The 22,323-nt window shown below is 54.7% G+C and overlaps 1 protein-coding gene across 11 annotated transcripts in view; it reads left to right on the forward strand.

The window, feature by feature from the left end:
• Positions 1–247: 247 nt before the first annotated feature.
• The window catches only part of rapgef1b (Rap guanine nucleotide exchange factor (GEF) 1b), a 34,912-nt gene continuing 12,836 nt past the window's right edge, over positions 248–22,323 (forward strand). For 3 of the 11 annotated variants that reach the window (XM_084686662.1, XM_084686667.1, XM_084686669.1), the window contains exons 1-11: positions 4,420–4,881; positions 12,526–12,671; positions 13,040–13,218; positions 15,002–15,158; positions 15,368–15,456; positions 15,675–15,827; positions 16,553–16,603; positions 17,292–17,406; positions 17,816–18,002; positions 19,271–19,786; positions 20,382–20,584. In XM_084686662.1, coding sequence (XP_084542788.1) covers positions 4,800–4,881; positions 12,526–12,671; positions 13,040–13,218; positions 15,002–15,158; positions 15,368–15,456; positions 15,675–15,827; positions 16,553–16,603; positions 17,292–17,406; positions 17,816–18,002; positions 19,271–19,786; positions 20,382–20,584 — 1,878 coding nt within the window. In that variant the 5' untranslated portion in view covers positions 4,420–4,799. Of the gene's footprint in view, positions 524–4,419; positions 4,882–12,525; positions 12,672–13,039; positions 13,219–15,001; positions 15,159–15,367; positions 15,457–15,674; positions 15,828–16,552; positions 16,604–17,291; positions 17,407–17,815; positions 18,003–19,270; positions 19,787–20,381; positions 20,585–22,323 lie in introns of those variants that run through there. The other 8 variants (XM_084686664.1, XM_084686670.1, XM_084686666.1 and 5 more) reach the window with 7 other exon arrangements.

Raw genomic sequence — 22,323 nt, forward strand, 5'->3', positions numbered from 1 at the left:
ACCAAATATTGTCCCAGTGGGTTTGTGAGTATGTTGCATTGGCTTATGGTATATGTTATAAAGCAATCTATGATACAAAAAACTGAAATCTCAACATTAGCACAGCATGAAGTTTATGATTAACAACGTATTGAACAAATGGATTTAACCCATCCGCCTCATCTTGTTGACAGACTGACAATCTTAATTCCAGGCACAAGGAGTCGCTCTTGTTCACGATGAGGACACATAGGGTCTGGTCTGGACTCGAGAGAGTGCTCCGTAGTCCGTACTGTGCCTAGTGAAAATTGCTTGGAAGACGGACCGCGACAGCTCTACATCAAGTCACGCCAATGTGTTCGGCTCATAAATCTATCGCCGTACCACTACCATATTCATCTCACGGACACACGTGTGAACCGAGAATGCGGGAATAATCGGAGGCGACACGGCGAGACGCGTTGGTTGTCTAACGTTTATTGTTGATCTGCGAGTGAAATCACTGCTGGCTACGAAATGTCGGGGAAAATAGAGAGCAAGCAAGGTAAGCACGGTCCGCTAGCCCCAGTACCGCTGCGCGCATAACGGGCTGTGTGTACTCTTACACATTGGGGATGGGTAGGCCTAACGGGGGTCTCTCACTACGTTCTGGTGGTCTACACATATATTACCGGAGCCTTTCTTAGCAGACTGCCAGCTTGGTTTCGCGTATTCGATTAAATAGTGTTTCTGGGATGGCTAACGTCGTTAGCATGCTGATTCTAAATTCCAGCTGCTAAGCAGCAGTCCAATAATGGGAAATAGCCAGCAAGCTAACGTTAACATTTATCGTCTAGTCTACTATCTTTCCTTTTGTAAACATTGTATTTTGTATATCCGTACGACTGTAACTTGAAAAATATTTTGCCTAGAACCAGCTGTTGTTGTCGGTGTTATTTTTGTTGAAATGAATACCATGATGAACGATAGCGCGGTTGGCTACTGTTCTGTTCAACTGGCTTGTTGTAGCTTGCTAGCTGTATAGCCATTTAATCGGACAACCCGTGGTCACACCATCTCCCAGACTAATATTAAATCAGGGAATAGTAGGGCACATCCTCACAGCTGGCAAGCAGAACTGATCTCACCGGTTAGATATGCACCGCCGAGTATTCGTATAATTTCTCTTAGTCTGATTCAGCTTTGCTTTGTAAATGAACCCTGTTGACTTGCAATGCTGGCAGACAGTCCACAGACGAGACTTCGGTTAGGTAGTGTGCATCACGCCCCGTCGGTGACCGTAAAAAACAGTTTTCCATTGTGCACGTGGCATATTTGCTATGACATTAAGTTGTATTGTCATTGTGGCAGAATTCGCTATGCATGCGACGTGGGGACAACATGAAAGTGTCACACCAGTGCTACAAGCCACCCTTGTCTAGTTCGAATGAAAAGGAAAAGAGGGGTGTTCACATTCTGTATTTGAACAGAAACTATATCATCGGCCAGTCTAGCATCCCAGCCCGACCCCACCAGCTGTCTCCTCGCCTCCCTCTCCCGAGTCTACGCGGTGACATACTTCTTTCGTAAAGCAGTATTGTTGGTATTTTTCACCAAGACAGTATCTTGCCAGTTAAAAGCAGACACACCTTTCAGATTGTCAGTGAGAAAAGGCAGTGTGGGTGTTTGACAGAAAAGGAAAGTGAGTGTGTGTTTGTGTGACAACCCCCCCCCCCCCTCCCCCGCTACCCCTTTGGCCGGTAGGGTGGTCTGTGGCCTGCCTGGTTGCATTTACTGGGTCACCTGTTAGTGAGTTGCTTGTGCTCCGCTCTGGTCCTCATGTGCCCATCGATCCCAGATACGTGCCCCAAGGGCGCACTATCTGGCCGGGCAGCTGTCAGCTGGAAAAAGGCCCCAGCTCCATGGTGACCAGGCCGAAGCAGGATGAGCCTCAGACAAGAATGAGAGGTCTAGTTTTATGATTCTACTGAGGCCGACAGACAAGCGCAGCAGAGGTTTCATCGACAGTTAAACAAAGGCATTGTGTGTGGGGTGGGGTGCTGGTTGTTGTGTTGTCAGCCCAGCTTTTCAACTCGCAGTCCGTAACACACTCTTGTTGCTTAGCCAGAGCGAACTCAAACCATGGGAGAGTTGTGTGTGTGTGTGTGCTCACATGGGTGTGTCGCTATCCTTCTGACTACAAGACAAACTCATCGTCATGGCCATTTGGCTGTGATGTCAAAGGGCTGCATGCTTCCTTATCGCCATGGACACAGTGTTCTGCAGTCACTGTCTGGTTAGTCTCTGGGGGGTGGCAAAAGGGACGGAGGGGGAGGGGGGGGGGTTCTGTCACCTGTTTAAAAGTTGCTCAGGCGGTCTGCCCTTGTCTCTGTCAGGCAGGAGGATGCCACTTCAGAGGGCGGCCAGAGGACGCACACACACACACACACACACACACACACACACACACACACACACACACACACACACACACTAACTCTGTAACTGGGAATGCTCCAACAGTAACAAATGCTGTGCCTCTGGTGTCGCCCAAGAACTAACAACAGCAGGAAGCCAATCTCACATCCTAACCTTTTCCTTCCACAGTGAGAAAATGAACTGGGAGGAGGAAGAATGTGTGTGTGTGTGTGTGTGTGTCGTCAAAGTATTTGACATATCCATGGGTGTGTTAAGTCTTGGCTCTCAGAATGAAACCCAGCGGAGGGGGGTCTGGTGTGGGTTTGGGGGTGGCTGAAGGGCTGCTGTATGAAGGGGGGGACAGTTAGCGTTACTCCCAGTCACTGCCTGAACTTGTATAATAGAGAATATCAAAAGACGAAAAGTTGTTTGTGACCCATCCGAGAGAGTAGGCATGCACTCCTACAGTGTCCCATGTTGTCTAGAACAAAACTTCCCACCCGGAACAAAACATTTTTACAGACGAGCTTTCGTTGTCATGGCTGGTGCAGTGTAACAGACTCGATTTGGAACCATGCAGCCTACTGGAGCCTATCAGAAGCCTTTGGTTGCTTGCTTCATTCATGGCTTTGTCGCTGTGCATGAGTTTGTCATCTCTTCCCTTTTTGATAGGGTAAGTGTATTTTCGAGTGAGTGGGAAGAACTGCTGGTGTGTCAGATTATCTCTTATATTATTAGCTCAGTGACTTCTCTCTGACCAGACTGGAGTCAATCGAGCGGAACTGATCCATCACTTCCTCGTTGTGGCCTCTCTCTCCCCAGCTGTGCGTGTGCGTGCATCAGTCCATCCGTCCGTGTGTCACAGACTGTCGCCGCGTAAACCAGGTGACTTAAGCCATGTAACGCATTGTGAAATTGTTGTTATTGGCTGTAATCACAGTCTGACAGCTCGGGCCTCCAGGCTACTCGTAGCCTGACTGTGACCCGAAGCCTGTGTCGCCGTCCGCGCCGAGCGGCGGAGTGGTCGACTTTGCCGGAGGCCTCAGGCTCCCAGCGTGCTCCGGTCTGAGTGCTCCTCACAGCGGAGTGTCTTAAGGGCCTCGGCTTGTGTTGCAATTTTGTGGTTTGATGGCTACGAGTATTTTAGCTCTCGGCTCTGCAATGAGAGGCCTGCCCTCGCTATATAGGCCTGTGTGTGCTGTAATTAGGTTTGAGAGGGAGAGAGGTAGGGAGAGAGAGTGAGAAAAGGGGAGAGGCAGAGAAGTTACTCCAGTGCCCTGGTGGGAACTGAGTCCCAGTGTGTGCCTCATATCTGGGGAAAAGGACGGGAAGACCGGATGGACGGACGAGAGCAAGATATGTACCAGAATTGGATCTACAGTTTTTCGGCTGGCAAGTAAACCTGCTCAAGGCTGCCCAAGAGCTTTCCCAGCTGCTGTTGCGACTCTCCCCACTCTTTGTTTTTTCGCGAAGAAACTCGCACCGGACCAGTCAGGAAGGCAGGTACTTGGCCGAAACAAGGCGTTAGGGATCTGTGGCGCACTCTTGCCTCTCCGTTGTGGTTCTCTCGTGAAGCCACGCGGTTTTTCCCCCCCAGCGCCTGAGGGTGCCATGGTCCGGGTCACCCCGGGACCGGTGTCCCAGCTCATCGAAGCGCCCGCGACCTCAATAATCAATCGTGGCCTTTCAACGAGCGCAGGAGATCCGGACCAGCGCGACCGTTGCCTGTGACGGGGCCGGAGTGTTCCACCAAGCCCCTCCCCCCCCCCCCCCCTCGCTTGTTCTGGACACCTTCCCCTCTGACGGATCATTTCCCCCGGACTCTCGTGATTAGGCCACTGTCGGCCTCCGATCCAGCTCATGCAGCAAGGGCTATTTCAGGGCGTCTTCTTCTACTGTTTCTGTGGTGTGAGTCAACCAGGGGGATGGGGGGCGGGGTGTCATCATGAGATTGACTAACCGTACAGAGATAGACGGTTGGGTAAGAATGACTCGTTAAGTCCTTTTGGGAGGTGAACAGACGGGCTTAGTGTCCCACGCATCGTCATTGAGAGACTGGTAGACTGCTCGGGTCTGCTGTCCGCAAGTTTGCACTTCCTGGTTGGATGAGCTGGATGATGTTTGGATGAGAGTAGATTTGGGACCTTTTTGGGGTACCTGACTTTGTTGACCCGGTTCAGAAGCTAGCTGCCAGTCTTGACATACAGGCAGCTTGTATGCTGGACCCCTAACCTGCCTGGGAAGTTTCCACGCCAGGGAGCTACCGGTCCTGGAGTTGCCATCTGGACTATTCTCTTTTGGACTTGTGGTTGCCTACTGCATTTCTCCACTGATTTCCTGGATCTCCAGCCCACTCGCCGGTACCGGTTCCCCCGTGTTGAGCAGCTTTTCCGGGGTATGATCCAGGCTCTTGTTCCGGCTGAATGGGCAACGCAAGCTGGAGGAGCCAACCGTCCTGCAAGGACCTGGCCTCCTGTCTACCTGAAGACCCCGAGGACGGAGCAGGTAAACGGCGTCCAAACCGCCTGGCGATCCCACCCCCCCTAGGCCGTGTTTGAATGCTCTGGAAGCGGTTTGCGTCGAGTCAAACAGATGCCTCGCTACGCTAGCCACCGCGCCGCTCGGAAATGACCGGTTGTGCGATGAACGACGGGTCTGTCGAGACTCTTCGTTGTGTGAGAGGGAATCGGTTTTGATTTGAATTGTCGTTCCTCTATTTTGGGACTAAGCCCCCCCCCCCCCCCCCCCTTCCAGTCTCCTCTTCTTTCTTCTTCTCCACACAGTATTCCTGTTTTTAGCTTTTATGTTCAGAAAAACAGAAGAGCTGGCAGAAGGTCCCCCAGGGGGACATTCCTCCCTGGGCTCTCTGTGTCATGTGGCTTTTGTGAAGGTGCTCATTTGCTCTGCGGAACCCTAGGGTGGACCCATTGACAGCCAGTCGGACACACACAGACAGCTAGGCCACAAGCTCCTCTCCTCCTCTCCCCTACAGTCGGCGCGATCCATACTGTGGCAGTCTGGCTGAATCCTGTCACCTGCATATTACCAAGCCGCTCGCTAGAGCTAGCTGTGTTTACGAGGCAGGTCTGTGGGCTGAGATGGTCGGGAGAGCGCTGCTAGCTAAGGGAGAAACTCTGTAATTGAGGTTGTTGAGTCCATCATGGAGTAATTACACTGTGCTGGGTGCCGTAATGCCTTGTTTTGAGGATACACGGCCGTGGTGTGCGGAGCCTAATGAGTCTGTGCGTTTAACCCAGCAGGCGGTAAAGATAGTGTGTGTTATTGTGAGACACGAAGAAGTGCCATAACCAGCTCCAACACCTCAGCTGTGATGGGAGGGCTAATTAAGGATGGTGCGCGCCTGTGTGTGTGTCTGTGTGTGTGCGCGCGCATGTGTGTACACATACCAGACATTCAGACTGGTTGGACATCTAACAACCAGCTACTGTAGCCAGCTAGGCCTGAGTTTAGACACAGCTGAGCCATGATGCTGCAGTGTAGCGTTAAACACACACACACACACCAGCAGGGTCCTGCCAAACACAGCAACAAACGGGCTTCATTTGATCCACAGTGAAACATACATTGGCCTTGGCTGAGTGAGTGAGTGCGTGTGTGTGTGTGTGTGTTGATCTGAGTATAATGTTTCTGTAGCCTCAGCAGAGAGAGCAGAAATAGTCTCTCACTGAGGGAAGACGAGGAGAAAGGAGATGAGCGAAGAGGGAGGGAGCGATGAAAGGAGACAGTGGAGAGCAAGCGGGGGGGGGGGGGAGAGGAAGGGATTGGGTGGGGGGGGGGGTGGGAGAGGGGATAAAGGGGTATAAAAGGAGGGGGTAGGGAAGGAGAATGTAAGGGGGCGTGTGGGGGGCTGACAGCCTGATGGAATGTGGAACTCTAGAGAAGAGTTCCGTGTTAAGGCATGTCAGGCCTGGGTGTGCGTGCGCGCGTGTTTCCTATTCTAGAAATAACCTCCACAGACAGGCACACGGGTCCAAACAAAAGCTAGCTGACTTACAAATCCAGACAGACAGAAAGGAGCCTCTTGCGCACGCACACATGTAAACACACACACCTTAACACACACACACACACACACATTTAGCCACCCTGTCTGGTATGTCTGTACACAGTGGGGGACGCTATCTCACTCCAAAACATACTTTGGCCAACGCGCTCGACATGCATGCGATCAGCCAGTGTGGAGCATCCTTGGCCCTGCGAGCAGAGCGTAGTCTTTCTGCTCGAGTACACCTGCGTGACCCACTCCCCCCCGGACCCCCAAGCCTGGCTCTGCCTCCGAAGGCCCCACACAAAGCCTGGGTCTCGCCTGGAACTCCTGCCTGTTTCGAGCCTCTCATCTGTGGGGAGAGCTCCCCACTGACTCCCCACCATCCAGACGTGCGTGTGGGCATGTGGTGCCCGACTGGCAGGGCGTGAATAGACAGAGCCGTTTGTATGGAGACAGTGGTGTCAGTCTCTTCACAGCGCTGAAGGCCCTTGTGCTCTGAGAGGGCTTCCAGTTAACCTTCCCGGCCTCTCTGCCTCTCTCTGCCTCTCTCTGCCTCCCCGTCTTCCCGCCCAGTCAAGCTGTCTTTAAGTGACTACTGCTTCAGAGGCTATTCGTGCTCCTAGTGTCACTCTATCTGAAGAGCTTTACAACTGCTCTCGCTGTGTGTGTGTGTGTGTGTGTTTACAACTCAACAAAAGTGTCTTTCTTCAGACGTCGATCCGCATCATCAATGTAGCAGCGGGTATGCGCTACCCTGGCCCTGACACTGCTCTGGTCTGCTCCATATTGAAGACCCAGTCTTCGGAACAGGAAAACAAACAGTCAAATTCGTTGGAAGCACCAAATAACTGTGACGCAGAGCGCAGGACACCCGGCCTCGTCCTGCAGGATCTGGTCCTGCCCTCGCACAGTGGAAGGGAGCGCACAGGGTGGAAACTGGCTCGGTCCTTCCCCGAGATCAAGGCTCTCAAGATGGCAGCTCGGAACGTCAAGGTCTGGGGGCCGGCCCCGGCCCGACCTTGTTAGTAGTGTTTACCTGAGCTGACCTGCCGTCTCTACCAGTCTCACTGCAGAAGCACAGGGCTGACAGTCACCCATACTGGAATGCTGAACAGTGCACCAAGAGACAGTAGCTGGCCACACAAGGTCACTCAAAGGACTGCAGCTCTGTGTGTGTGTCCTGTGTGTGTGTGTGTGTGTGTGTGTGTGTGTGTGTGACCGCCCGTCTAGCCTCGGTGAGTCAGTGTCTTATAGCTGTTGGACTTGGGAGTTGGTAAAGACAGAGGGAGTGGCTCAGGCTATCTGTGTGGGGGGGTGTGGTGTATATATGTGTGTGTGTGTGTGTGTGTCAGGGCGGGTGGGGGAAGTGTACAGGAAATAGTGTGACTGACCTCTCGACGTCAGGAGGGAAGGAACAGGAGGGGTGGCTGGCCCCACAGCACTGGGGCCGTCCGGAGGATTCCGTCATGTGGGAGATGGAACTGGTGCAGCGACAGAAACCACGGGGCAACGTTGTGCCACATCTTAACCAACAACGCAGTGACACGGACAGCTTGACTCAGCTCAGCTGTGTGTGAAATACCAGAGCCCTGGGCCATGTTGACGCATTGTGTGTGTGTGTGACTGAGAGAGGTGTGTGTGTGAGAGACAGACAAATGGTGAATGAATGAGTGTGTGTGTGTGTGTGTGACTCACAGGCAGCCTCGCAACTAAAAGCCCTCCACCAGAGCTCACAGGCCATTGAAGGCAGCAGGGCTATAGCCCAGTTCTGTGTGTGTGTGTGTGTGTGTGTGTGTGTGGTGGCATCATTGTTGTTCCAACCAGGCCCTGCGGCATCCTCTTCTTTCAGCTGCCCTGCCTACTCCATGAACAGTGCAGGGTGTGTTTGTGTGTTTGAGCGCTCTGCATCCATGATTGAATGACCTGGCCCATGGGCATCTTCTACCCCCCGTCAACCACATGCTATCCCGCCAAGCGCTCTCATTAACGCGCACACACACACACACATTTACACACACACGGAGACCTCGACCTGGATTCCAGCTCCAGGGTCCAATGCGTGGTGGAGGGGGTTCTATTGACTAGATGAATGCGTGTAGCACTGACATTACATCCACTGAGGCGAAAGTCCTTTCGTGGAGGCAAGCTTTCTGATATGGAGTGGCATTGTGGAGGCATTATCCACGCACGATCCCAAATACAGGAGAGAACGAGAGCGTGTGGCCGGGGTAAAAGAGGGGTAGGAAGGATGGAGGACTTGTCGAGAGCAGGGCCACGGATCAAGGAGAGGGGGGTGGGAGGGAGACGATCCCAGGGTTCGAAAGCGAGAGAGGGGAGGGAGGAGAGGGAGGGAGAGCAGGTGCCTGTTCCACCTGGAGACATGACTGGGGGATCTCTCTCGTCCGCTGATCAGGCTGTGTCAACGTGGGGCACTCTCCCACTAGTGTTACTGGAGTGAGACATATAACGTTGTGAGAGACGCGTGCGTGTGTGTGTGTGTGTGTGTGTGAGAGACACTACGTGTGAGAGTGTGTATCTGAAGGTGTGACCGCTGACTCACCGGATCCATGGTGAACAACTCTTGAGAGAGCTGTGGGTATTCTGAAAGAGAACTCTGAATCTGGCTCCAACACACGCACACACACACACGCACGCGCACGCACAGTTTGCATATGTATGCGCACTCCTAGGTCAATGAGTTACAATTCCGTTCCCCCTATCAGGGGTCGGGGGCAAGCATGTTGCGCGTGTGTGTGTGTGACTGCGTGCCCACAGGCAGGAAACATCAATGTGTGTTGTAGGGATGTGTAGCTGCAGGGCGCTGCGGGCAGCCTAACGGCGCATGGAAAAGAACACAGATAATCAATACCTCTGATCCATTATACAAAGGACTGCTGCTGTGTGTGTGTGTGTGTGTGTGTGTGTGTGTGTGTGTTACGTGTGTCACATCCACTCTGATCCTAGCACGCCATGAGAGGAGGACACTGAGTTCCCTGTGGTCTTCCCATGTGGGAAGATCAAGGTGCATCGTGGGGGTTGCAGTTCGGACGCGCCAGGGGAACACTGGGTCGTTGTCCCTGGGGAGAGGGACGAGTGGTGCAGTCGGCGCGTTCTGGAAAGGGGCTCCAAGGGTGCGGACTCCTTGAACACAACTTGACTTCCTGTCCCGCCGCTGTGGGACTTCCTGTGGCTCATTGTTTCCGAGCGGGCTCAATGAGAGCAGGAAAAACCAGGGGGCCACACCTCTGGCTTCATCAACCAATAGGATTGGCAGTCGTCAGTGCTGTCGCTGCGCTAGCATGTTTGGAACTTGGAATATCCCTGCGGTAGACCAGCAGGAGTCTTCATATCGTGTGTGTGGTGTGCATGCTCAGCAAGGTGTGTGTGTGTGTGGCGCATTTGCTTCTGGTGTGTAAGTCATGTTTGCATGCAGACCTGTGTGTGTGTGTGTGTCAGAAAGGATTAGCCATTTAGCAGGACTCTAGCTGCTTACTACTGAGCAGTGCTTAGTGAGCCTCTTTTAATGGGATCCTTATCTGAGAGTTTTCATGGGGCAATATGCATGTCACCACACGTGCGCACACGCACGCACGCACGCGCAGCCCCCAGCCTCTCATTTGAGTCGTGGACAGTAATTGCGAGCTTCCGTTGAGCTTGTCTGCTCGTTCTCCACGCCTCATTTCTGTTAAGGTGGACTCTGAGGAAACGGGGAGTCCTGCTTTGTCGAGCGCATGATTCAGTCTCTGCGCTCTCTCTCTCTATTCTCTTCCTTCACCCCCCCTCCTCCCATTCCCTCTCTCTCTGAACTCCCATGGTCTGTATTTAACAGCTGGCCTCTCTGACACCCCCCTGTCATCTTTTGAGCGGCTTCAACAAGTCGGCGCGCCCACGCACACAACACACACACACACTTGTGCTGCAGCTTATATTACCTACCTCTGTGGTTCAGTGGGTGACAGCTGTGAGTGACCCCCCCCTCCTCCCACGCGCACTTTGTGTATCACCTACCCCCCCCCCCCGCCCCTCTTGTGAGAAGAGGGCAAGGTTGGGGCAGCTGTCTTGCATCTAGCACACCTGCACCTAAAACATATTGTGTCCAAACTTTGCCAAGTGTCTGGTGTGTGTGTGTGTTTGGTGCGTCCGTGCATGTGTGTGTGTGTCCAGAGGGAGTTGGGTGCGACGGAATGGAGGTCCAGGGCGGCTTGACTCCACCAGGGCCGGACTGGCCTGCATCTCTGTATCTGGGTCAGCCTACTTCTGTCTGACTGGCGGGTTTCTGTTCAGAACACGGAGAGAGGAGAGGAGAGAGAGGAGAGAGAGGAGAGAGAGGAGAGAGAGGAGAGAGAGGAGAGAGAGGAGGGAGAGGAGGGAGAGGAGGGAGAGGAGAGAGAGGAGAGAGAGGAGGGAGAGGAGGGAGAGGAGGGAGAGGAGGGAGAGGAGGGAGAGGAGGGAGAGGAGGGAGAGGAGAGGGAGGAGAGGGAGGAGAGAGAGAGGAGAGAGAGAGGAGAGAGAGGAGAGAGAGAGGAGAGAGAGGGGGGGGAGGGAGGGGGGGAGGGAGGGGAGAGAGGGGAGAGAGAGAGCGAGCTTGCTCAGGAAGAGGCTTGACTGGCTCTCTGTCTGCTTGTGTACGCCGTCCTCCCCTCGGCCCTCTCAGTCTGACATCATCCTCCCCACCCCTTGTTCCAGACACATGGTGACATCAGCATCCCCCCCCCCCCCCCACACACACACTCCCGGTAACCCAGGGCGACTGCAGCAGCTGGAGAGGGACTGTGAAGCTGGTCAGACAGCGAGTTGGTGGTGGGTGGTCAGTGGACGGTGACACAGGAAATGGGGTTCCACCCTTCTCTCTCTCTCTCTCTCTCTCTCTCTCTCTCTCTCTCTCTCTCTCGCTCTCGCTCTCGCTCTCGCTCTCGCTCTCGCTCTCGCTCTCTCCCCCTTCTCCCACTCTCTCGCCGCCTCCGTCTCTCGCCGCCTCCGTCTCTCGCTCTATCCTCTATTTCCGTCTCTCTCTTTGCCTCTGTCTCTCTATTTCTTTCTCCTTCTCGCTCCCTCTTTCTCCCCCCCCCCCTCCCGCCCCCACCTGATTTTGTTTCCTGGCTCACTCACACTTCCACAGGAGGGGGAGGGGACTTCCCCTCTTCTGTTCTCATGAAGCTACAGAGGAGGAGGGGAGCCCCCCCCCCCCCCCTACTGTTGGTGTGGGGGGGGGGGGGTGCAGGTTTTGGAGGTCAGAGGTTGCCGCAGGCAGACGGGTTGGGACTGGATCAGCTGTGGCCTGTGTGGGACAGTCCTCTGGAGTGTCGCTGAGGCTGCTGGAAGGCCACCGCGGCCCAGTCAGCACGCACCGCGCACAGGGAGATGACAGGAGCTCGACAGGCCGTCCGTCGGCCGTGCTCCGGGTGTGGGGATGGAGGGAACGAGGGAGGGAGGAGAGACAAGGGGTGGTGCACTGGGTGATACAGGAAGGTAGGGAGTACGGGAGGATGGAAGGAAGACAGAGAGAGAGTGTGTGTGTGTGTGTGTGTGTGTGTGTTAGGGAGAGAGGGAATGTGTGAGGCGAGAAAGGGAGAGAAGGAGAGACAGAGAGAGAGAGAGGGAGAGAGAAGGAGAGAGACTCTGTCTGCTTGAGAGAGAATCACCAGGGGGTATGTTCTCTCTCCTCTTTCCATCACCAGTTGGAGGACACAGTTAAATGACTCTGCTATTATGAAACTGCTCCTAATTAAGCAGTAAAAAGTGATATCCATCTCCTCTAACCAGCCTGCTCTCAGAGGACTGTGTGTGTGTGTGTGTGTGTGTGTGTGTGTCCATGGGTGTACCAGGGGGTGTGTGTCAATGGGTGTGTGTGTGTGTGTCGTTGTATGTCGTTGTATGCGTGCCACCAGAGGACGTGAATGGACAACGTGATAACAAATAGGATGTCTGTGCTACTCGAACCTGCACAGACACTGATAAGCAGCCGGCTGGCCGCACTGCTGGATACACACACGCGCGCGCACACGGACGCACACGCACCCTGCCTGCCCTTGAACTGCAGCTTAGCAGTCACAATACACCATTGTCTCTGTGTGTCTCCATTGGTCTCTCTCTGTCTGTGTCTGTGTCTCTCTCATCTTCCCCTCTCCTGTGGTCTGCAGACTCCCAGCGCTCCCACCTCTCCTCCTTCACCATGAAGCTGATGGACAAGTTTCACTCCCCCAAGATCAAGAGGACGCCGTCCAAGAAGGGCAAGCAGCTGCAGGTCGAACCGGCCGTCAAGAGCACTGAGAAACCTGTCAACAAGGTGTGTGTGTGTGCGTGTGTGTGTGTGTGTGTGAGGGCGGCAGGGGAGCACTCTCTCCCACTTAGTCTTGTTGATCTATTTTTACATTTAGATTTCTGTGTGTGTGTGTGCGCGCATGCGTGTTTGCATCTGTGTGTGTGTTTCCTGTGGTTTGTCCAGTAGAAGACAAACAAAGTACGCGTCCATAGAATCGCCCCCTCTGCAGGCCGCGAGGGGTTCCCAGAGGGCCGAGTGTGGCTCCATTCCAGACGAGTTCAGATTCCAGAGAGCACTTATGTCATGCTTGTTGCGAAAGCATCTTACAGCTTGTGTCCGGTATTCTGACGTGTGTGGTGTGGTGTGGTGTGTGTGTGTGTGTGTGTGTGCAGAAGGTGAGTCGCCTGGAGGAGCAGGAGAAGGAGGTGGTGAGCGCCCTGCGCTACTTCAAGACCATCGTGGACAAGATGGTGGTGGAGAAGAAGGTTCTGGAGATGCTGCCTGGATCGGCCAGCAAGGTTCTGGAGGCCATCTTGCCTCTGGTCCAAGCAGAGGCCCGGATCCAGCAGAGGTGGGTCTGGATCCAGTCCGAGGTGCTGGTGCCGTGTACCAGTGCTGTACCATCTAGTAGCACCTCAGATCCTTGAGGTTGAGCTTCTGCGGAACTTTCTAGATTGCCTGTTTTGGATGTCAAGCTGTGCTCGATCTGGGCCTTAGGTCCTGGCCTGGTCTAGTCCAGAACATGCACAGGTGGGTCTAGAGAATCCCCTAGGACCTGGTCCTGGGGGAATAGACTTACCGCACAGGTGAGGTTGAGTTGCAATGTTTAGGGTATCCTTGTGGAGATCTGCAGGGAGGGAGGGAGGGGGAGGGGTTGTTTTCATAGGGGAGGGGGGTTTAGGTTGGGGGGGATAGAGGATAGGGGCCTCCCAATATGATGATGCCTCCTCGTATTACCTGAGGCTAAAAACCACGTCCTGACAAGAGGAAGTTTTTGTTTCAACACTTGGGATCCTGTTGAGAATCGACCGAGTACAGGGTCGAATGAGTTCCTCAGCGCATGGAGGATTAAGAGAAGGGATGGGAAGCCGGGGGAACCTGTCTAAGCAAGTCGCACAGGGCTATTCCCAGACCACCGGAAAAAGTGTTTGAATAGGAGTTTTAAAACCACAGTGGCATCGTCTCTCGAAATGACATCATGACATGTACAGCCCACAGGCTTCCTGTGTGGTTTAGTCAAGGACGGCTCCGTTTATGTCATCACGTTGTGGTGTGGTTTTTTTTTGTTCGTTTTTTTTTATTTTTTATATCAGGAACGTGTATATAGTGTGTGTGTGAGAGAGGAGGAGGAGGAGGGGGGAAGCTGGGTGAAGAATGCGTCTTCGGTTCCCCCCTCGCACTCCACAGCTAGGGCCTCCCCTTTCAGGACGGATGAGGCGGATGAGGGGTGTGAGGATGAGGCTCTCTCCCTGACGTGCGGGGGCATGTCAGAACGGCTCCCCCCCTCACCTCCCCCCTCACCTCCTCCTCCCCTCTGCCTGCCGCTGGCTCCCTCTCCTGAAGGTCTGAGGAGAGTTGACGGCGGCCCGCTCGGCATCCCAAGGCTCCCGTCGAGCTCGCGTTTAATTACAGGTAACGGGTTCGATTGACGGAGTGGAAAGGGATGGATTGGTTGGTATGACGGATGGACGGCGAGAACGATGGATTATGTGATTGGAGACCCGTCTTTCATCCACCTGACGGATGGCTGAGCGTGTGACCTTGGCGTCCCGTGCCCCGGTTACAACCCCTCCCACCCCCATACATGACATACCCGAAGTCAAACGAAGGCCCCGTCTAACATCTCGAATCAATCGCTTAGCCTAGCCGCTGTTCTGAGTGGAGGCTAACCGCTAATCAGACTGCTAGCCTCTCTGCTAGCCCAAGCGTCAGCCCGGGCTGGTTTAGACATCAGCCTGGGTAGCAACGGAGGGAGGGATCTTCCAGCTCAAGAGGATGAATCAGTGACGGCGTGTTAGGACTGGCCCCGACCACAACGCCCTCGTGCAGCCCAGCCCTCGGCCCAGTCCCAGCAGCACCCCAGCCCTCGCAGCCTCTCTCTCCCCAGCACCACACCTCAGCCCTGGGAAGCCCTGGCTCCCTGCCTCCTGGTCTTGGTCCAGTTGTGTCCCCAGCGCCGGATGCCACTGCCTTTTCAACTCCTCCTCCTCTCAGAGGACGCTGGGGAAGAGGACTATGGCTGTCGATGTCTGTGTCTGTGTTCCAAATGCGTGATGGCTCTTGTGTTCCAAGTCCAGGGAGTCTAACATCTTAACGAGTCCCCCCTCCCCCCTCCCCCCTCTCCCCCCCCCCAGCTCGGCACTGTCCTCCTGTCACAACCGTGTGTACCAGAGCCTGGCCAATCTGATTCGCTGGTCCGACCAGGTGATGCTGGACGGCATCGACCTGGAGGACAAGGACAACGTGGTCGCCGTCACCACGGTGATCAAGGCCGTGCTGGACGGCGTCAAGGTGAGAGGGCGGGGGGGAAATCATCAGAGGGCGTCGACCTTTGTACCGCGCGCGCGCTTTCATGTGTGTCAGTGAGGGAGGGATTTGGAGCCATGGGACCCTCAACTGGATCCACCCTCACACACACACACACACACACACACACGTACATATCAATCAGAAGTTGCAGATGTGTCTGAGAAGGTTGTTGATGCATGTGTGGTTGACAGGAGCTGGTGAAGCTCACCATAGAGAAGCAGGAGCAGCCTTCACCCACCGTCCCCAACAAGCCCCCTGCCCCTCCCACTGCTCCTGAGAGGTGAGGGAAGCCCCCTCCCCTACATACTGGACACACACACACACACACACACACACTTACAGGCCAACACTATCTCAGGACATCTCTTATCAACACATCTTAAATGCACTCTCTCTGTCTCTCTCTCTCTCTCTCTCTGTATCTCTCTCTGTCTCTCTCTCTCTCTCTCTCTGTGTATCTCTCTCTTCTGTGTCTCTCTGTCTCTGTCTCTCCTCCAGCTCGTCAGAGTTGCCCCTCACTGAGCGGGAGAAGGAGATCCTGAGTAAGACCACGCCCCCGGCCACGCCCAAAGGCGCGGCAGCCCACTCCGCAGAAGACGACGTGGCCCCGCCCAAACCCCCCCTCCCCGGGGCCAAGATGGCGGAGCTCAGGTAAGGGCAGGAGGGACGAGGCGGAGAGAGAGAGCCATCTCTGGTTCAGAGTCCCGTTTGAACAGGTCACTCTCCCTTTCTCCGCCACCGCCGACTGAGCCAGGGAGATTTTCCCGCTTCCTCATGCTATGTCTCGAACTTCCTGTTTCTAGGTGTCTCAATTAGTGTTTTTTTTTTTTTTTTTGGGGGGGGTCTACGGTTCGCCGTGGAAACAGAAGTGCCCCCCCCCACCTCACCCCCGGTTTCCTCTTGTCTGTGGTCAGACAGCAGAAGTGGCTAATTTTGTCGTGCGGTCGCTAAACCTTTGCTTATGCCACACTTCTCGTCTTGAGAAGTTCACTTGAAAGGCTTTGAGACGGGAATAGATATGTGGCTGTCAGCGCTCCACAGAAATAAACCTGATGAACAATAAGGCAGCCAGTTGAAGTGTGTACGTGGGGCGTCTGACACAGCCGTTTTGAGAATGGTGCGCGAGATGGTCCTCGTTGTCACCGAGTTCCAATCCTCACCCCGAGAGAATCGATCAGTCTTGGTGTTTGTACTTTGTGTTTGGTGGGCAGCCTTTTCTGTTTCTCTCTGTTCTCTCTCTCTCTCTCTCTCTCTCTCTCTCTCTCTCTCTCTCTCTCTCTCTCTCTCTCTTTCTCTTTGTATCTGTCACTCTGTCTCAGTCTATCTTCATCATGTTCTCTGGTTTCCCTCCTCCCTCTGTGTCGTCACGGTAACAGAGCACAGTTGAGTGCTGATGCTGCCCAGAGGAGACCCTCCCAGAAGGACAAGTATGTCAGCCAATGGGATCGCCCCTCTGCATCATGAGATCCCACCCCCTTTATGACATAACCCCTCCCCCCCCATACTGCTTCCTGATTGGTGGAGTGCTTTATTCTGCATGACAGAGTCCCCTAGTTTGTGCCTTTGCATCGCGGCGCACACTGAAGCACTTCCACCCAATCAGGAGCCTGATCAGTGCATGAGTGTGTTTGACTGACCAATCAGAGGCCTCCTCGCAGTGTCCTTCATGGCCCATTTTTTTCCCATGGCTCATTGTGATCTGGCATATTGACTTGACCGTGTGTTGAGGTTGGGTTTGAGATCGAAGCCTGTTGTTGCCAAGGATGATAGAAGCCCAGACTCACGGCTATCATCAGGCTACCATCCATCTCTCGAACGTGTGTGTGTGTGTATGTGCGCGTGGCAATGCATATGTGTGCACATATGTATGATCATACACAACATGCTTCCCAATTAACTCCTCCATGGTCAAAAGTACTTCTTGCCCACTCTCACCATCACCTTCCGGGGAATAGGACAATTCAAACATTTCAAGCGTCTCTCTTATCTTCTCTCACTCCCCCCTTTTCTCCTCTCCCCTCTCTCTGTCCTTCCTTCATCTCCCTCCACCCTTCCCTCCCCCCATGCGTCTCTCCCCTTCGTCCCTTTCCCCATTGTTCCCTCCCTCCTCCACAGCCCTCCCCCGGCGCTGCCCCCTAAGAAGCGCCAGTCCGCCCCCTCGCCCACCCGGGTGGCGGTGGTGGCCCCCATGAGCCGGGGCTCCAGCCTACCCTGCAGCGTGCACCGACAGGTAGGACTCCACCCCAGCTCCCATGAGCCCTAGCAGTCTGGTAGGGTAATTGGCACACAGATAGATAGAACTATGAGCCCACAATGCACTGTGGCAGGAACCACAACCCTGACAGACTGGCAAACTATGGCAGGTGAACACAGAATGCATCTAATGCATATATGTATATTTGTGTATTTATATTAGGTCTCCATACGCAACTGGTGTTATCTTTTTTTCTAATATCTCGTACTTACTTTGTAAATTTGTAAGTTGCACGTGTGCTTCTGTCCACTCTGCTTCTGCGATGCCCGAATGTCCCCATTGTGGGACAAACAAAGGTTTATCTGATCTTATCACTGAGCTTTTAATGGACGGTTTCTATGTGCCTTGTGCGTGGTCTCTCTCTCGCGCGTGTGTGTGTGTGCAGCAGCAGGACTACGAGCAGGAGTACCTCCAGAGGCGCTTCTCGGGGGGCAGCCAGTCGTACGGGGGCGACTCCCCCCGCCTGTCCCCCTGCGGCAGCATGGGCAAGCTGAGCAAGTCTGACGAGCAGCTGTCCTCCATGGAGCAGGACAGTGGCCAGTGCTCCCGCAACACCAGCTGTGAGACCCTGGGTAGGCCCGCAGCGCACGGCACACTCACTGCCCCCCCCCGGGGAGCACGGCGGTCAAGCACACGCGGCCGCGCGTCGCACACGCTGGCTCACGCACGCACGCGCACGCAGTGTTTCCCACACGTGGACTCACATGTTGCGTTTGTTTTTGCTTTTTTTAAACGCTGTTTAAAAGACGCAGCGTATTTGTTCAGCTGCATTTCCTTTCCCTGCTCTACCTGCGTCTCTCTGTCACTTATGCGTCTTTCTCACATGCACACACTCACAACGTCGGCACGCGTTAGCAACGACGCATAGATACGCCGTTCTGGTAAGACAGTAACAGCGAGTATTCAGTATTAGTATCGTAGCTAAAAGTCTAGTAAAATTGAGGCTTCTTTTCGCTAGGTACCTACGAACATGTCTTAATCTGCTAAACAAGTGGGTTCCCCTTCGCTCTGGTGAGTAGTCTCACGAGCCCTACTTACCCGTCGTCATGGAGCCGACCAGTTAAATAGTTATTTAGCACTAGCGTTGCTACCTGCTTATATGAAGACATTGTTTACAGTATTTTTAGGCTTCAACCAGTGCTGCTCAAGCAGAAAGACAGGGTCAGGGACAGAAAGAGATTCGTTAGGCATTGATCCCCCCCCCCCCCCCCCCACAAATAGCTTTCTAATCTTTGGGAAACACTGCACACACACCCTCTCAAGTAGAGTTATGGCAGACAGTCACGCGCACGCGTGCGTACTTTCACTCGCTGACAAACACGCACACTGACACACACGCACACTGACACACTGACACACAGGCCCACTGACACACAGGCCCACTGACACACAGGCCCACTGACACACACGCACACTGACACACACGCACACTGACACACACGCACACTGACACACTGACACACAGGCCCACTGACACACAGGCACACTGACACACACGCACACTGACACACAGGCCCACTGACACACACGCACACTGACACACACGCACACTGACACACACGCACACTGACACACACGCACACTGACACACACGCACACTGACACACTGACACACTCAACCACTCACTTTGTCTCTGGACAAATAAGATATCTAAAGAACTTTCGCTTTCCTTTTTCCCAGACATATCATGCCCTATTGAACCAGAAATATAAAAGAACTCTCTCTCTCTCCGCACTCTCCCCTCCCTACCTCACTCTCTCTCTCCACACTCCCCCCCCCCTCTCTCTCTCTCTCTCTCTCTCTCACCCCTCCCCCCCCCTCCCTTCGCTCTCGTTCCAGACAACACGGAGAACTACGACCCGGACTACGACTTCCTCCACCAGGACCTCTCCGTGGGGGACCACCTGCCCCCCGCCCCGGCGGGGGGTTGCCTGAGCCCGCTCCCGGAGTCCCACAGCGAGTCGTCCTCCCCCGTCCCCGGCCAGCTTCCCTCGCACCCCCGCTTCAGCGCCCCGCCCCCGCAGCACTCCGAGTACTGGAGCCCTCAGCCGCAGGGGGTCCCCGGGGGGGGCGCCCACCCCCTCTCCTCCCGTCGGAGCGCGCCCCCCGCCCTCCCCCAGAAGAAGCGACGCAGCGCCCAGGTGTCTCCCTTCCCGGACGGCGGCGGCTCCCGCCTCCTGTACGAGCGCTATCCGTCGCAGTACGACAACCTGTCGGAGGAGGAGATGCTCGCCACGCCGCCGTTCCCGCTCTTCACGCCGTCGCCGAGCAACGGCGACGCGTTTGTGGCGCAGTACGAGCCCGGCGACGTGCCCACCAGCCCCCCGCCCCTCCCCGAGAAGAAGGCCAAACACAGTGAGTGGGGGGGAAGGACCATGTGTGTGTGTGTGTGTGTGTTTGGGGGGAGAGAGACAGGAAGCAGACTCCAGGGTTTGCACAATGGGCCTTGGTTCTGAGGGCAAACAGGGCAAACCATGTCACTTCCTGCCAAGCTACTGTATGATGTCATGCTATGATGTAACCACCCCTGGAATGTCATTGTTAATGGAAAAAAGTCAGCACTTAGTTCAAAATCCAAACTGACGATGTCATCTCTATAGATAGCTTACAGGCCGGGCCTTGCCATAGTCTAAAGCACATGGCATCTGCTGTATTTAGGTTAGGTGTTTTGCCGACCTTGAGTTACCTCACGGTTTGAACACTCATCGTGCAGATGATGGCAGCCCAATCACTTTGTAGCGCAAAGCTAGTCAGCTTAAAAGCATGTTAGTGAGCGTGGGTATATATCAGAGGAGTAGGTTTATTTATTTTTTCAAGTAGGGGGGTGGGGGGCAGATTTGTCCATTAAAAAAAAAATAGGCGGGACATTTCAACCTACACCCCTGGTGTATGTGACACTGCATGGTGCTCTGCCAGGCTGACTGTGTGTGTGCGTGTGTGTGCGTCCCAGTCCTCCAGTACATGCAGTTCGTGGAGGACTACTCGGAGCCCCAGCCCTCGGTGTTCTACCAGACGCCGCAGAACGAGAGCATCTACGAGCAGCGCAACAAGCGCTTCCAGGAAGTCTACGGCTTCAACGACTCCTTCTCCAGCACCGACTCAGTCCACGAACCCCTGCCGCCTCCGGCCCTGCCGCCCAAACAGAGACAGCTGGTGAGTGAGTGTGTGTGTGTGTGTGTGTGTGTGTGAGAGAGAAAGTGACTGTCAAATGTATAGGAGTGTGTATGTGTCCTGTCCTCTGCACCCCGCGACAGGGGAGATGCGATCATCACCCAGTCCGCCTCAGGCGCCACACCGGTCGGATCCGGTTGTGGTGTGGCCAGGTGTCCCGTCTCGCTCTCTGGGCCGCTCTGTGCAGATGTTCATGAGGACACATCGCGCTGGGGTTCTCCTCCAGGTCCCTCACTAACGTGGGCTTCGTGCCAGCAGAGCGATTACATATCCAACACCTGGAGCACCACAGGAAGTTCAGGGCCCCTCAGTAACAGCCGAGATCGGCTCCCAAGCTGCCATGCTGGAGAGGAGTTATGCGTTTGAGGCCAGAGGTTGTGGGTTTGAATCCCCGAGGACAGGCGTGCAGTCAGAATGGCTCCCCAGAGAAGAAGGGGCCTGTCTGGGTCACTGCCAAGCAGCCAACCAGCTCCCTGGACCAGATGTCCAGAGGACAGGCCTCCTATGTCTCCCTGAACCGTGATTGGCCAGAAAGGATAGATGTCAGACATGTTTGTGTCTCTGATTTGTCTGTTGAAGACAGAGGGGGCGGGGCGTGGGGGGGCGGGATATGTGGAGCCTGGCCTGAACCTGAACTACATTCCTCTTCTAATCCTCATCAATTCTCCCTGCCATGTTATCTTGTTATCCTCCTAGTCACTCAGTCTGGATTCTCTCTCTCTCTCTCTCTCTCTCTCTCTCTCTCTCTCTCTCTCTCTCTCTCTCTCTCTCTCTCTCTCTCTCTCTCCCCCTCCCTCCCTCCCTCCAGCTTCCTCTGAGGTGTGTGTGTGTGTGGTAGCCAGTCTGTCACTGTGCAGATAAGTCTTTATCTGTGCTGAATCAGATCCCCCCCTCTGTCTGCCCCTGCTCTGACCCTAACCCTCCAGGTTAGTAGTGAGCAATGTGTCTGTCTGAAAATGCATCCTGGGGGCAGGGGGGGGGTCAGATGAGATCGATGTTTGATTGGTCCACTAGCCGTCACGTCAACCTGGCATAGGCAGAGAACAAGGGACTGGACCGTCATTGAAACGTCATTCTACAAATTGCCATTGCAATGGGATAATTGCAACATCTGGGCTTGCCATTCGACTGTTGACCTCTGTCACTGTCCCCATCTGGGCTTTACGTGATTGTGGACTGGTGACCAAGGTGGCTGCTGGGTAATAAGGTCAGCGTTAGCCTACTGAGCCGACGTTCTAATTCCGGGACTTGTTAGTCAAGTATTATCCAACTGAGTGTGGTTAGGGAGGGATTTTGAAGGGTAGGCTTAGCCCAGATTCGGGGGGGAGAGAACTCCCAGTGTGCTCATCAGGAGCACGGGAGAGGAACAGAGAAATAGAGATGAAGGGGAAGAGAGAGAGAGGGAGAGAGAGAGACGGAGCGTGAGAGAGGTGGACGGCTTCCAGGCGAGGGCGAGATTTTGGAAAGAGAGCGTGAATCGTTTCGGCTTCATCCCCTGTTCTCCTTCTCCTCGTCCGTCCATTTCGCCCCCCCCCCCCCCGCTGGCTTGTGGGTAATCTGCTGTTGATGTTAGAGGAGGCGATGAGGCGACGGCCCAGCCCTATAAGCCAGTTAGCCCGGACGCTAAGCCCGTGTTCCAGCCCAGCACGCTGGTCCGACTCGGCCGCGGGGGCTTTGCCGGGGAGGCGTTTGGCGCGGGGGAGGACGAGGAGGGGAACGGG

The sequence above is a fragment of the Hypomesus nipponensis genome, chromosome 22, assembly GCF_054491055.1.
Source record: "Hypomesus nipponensis isolate SF chromosome 22, ASM5449105v1, whole genome shotgun sequence".
Taxonomy (NCBI): Eukaryota; Metazoa; Chordata; class Actinopteri; order Osmeriformes; family Osmeridae; genus Hypomesus; species Hypomesus nipponensis.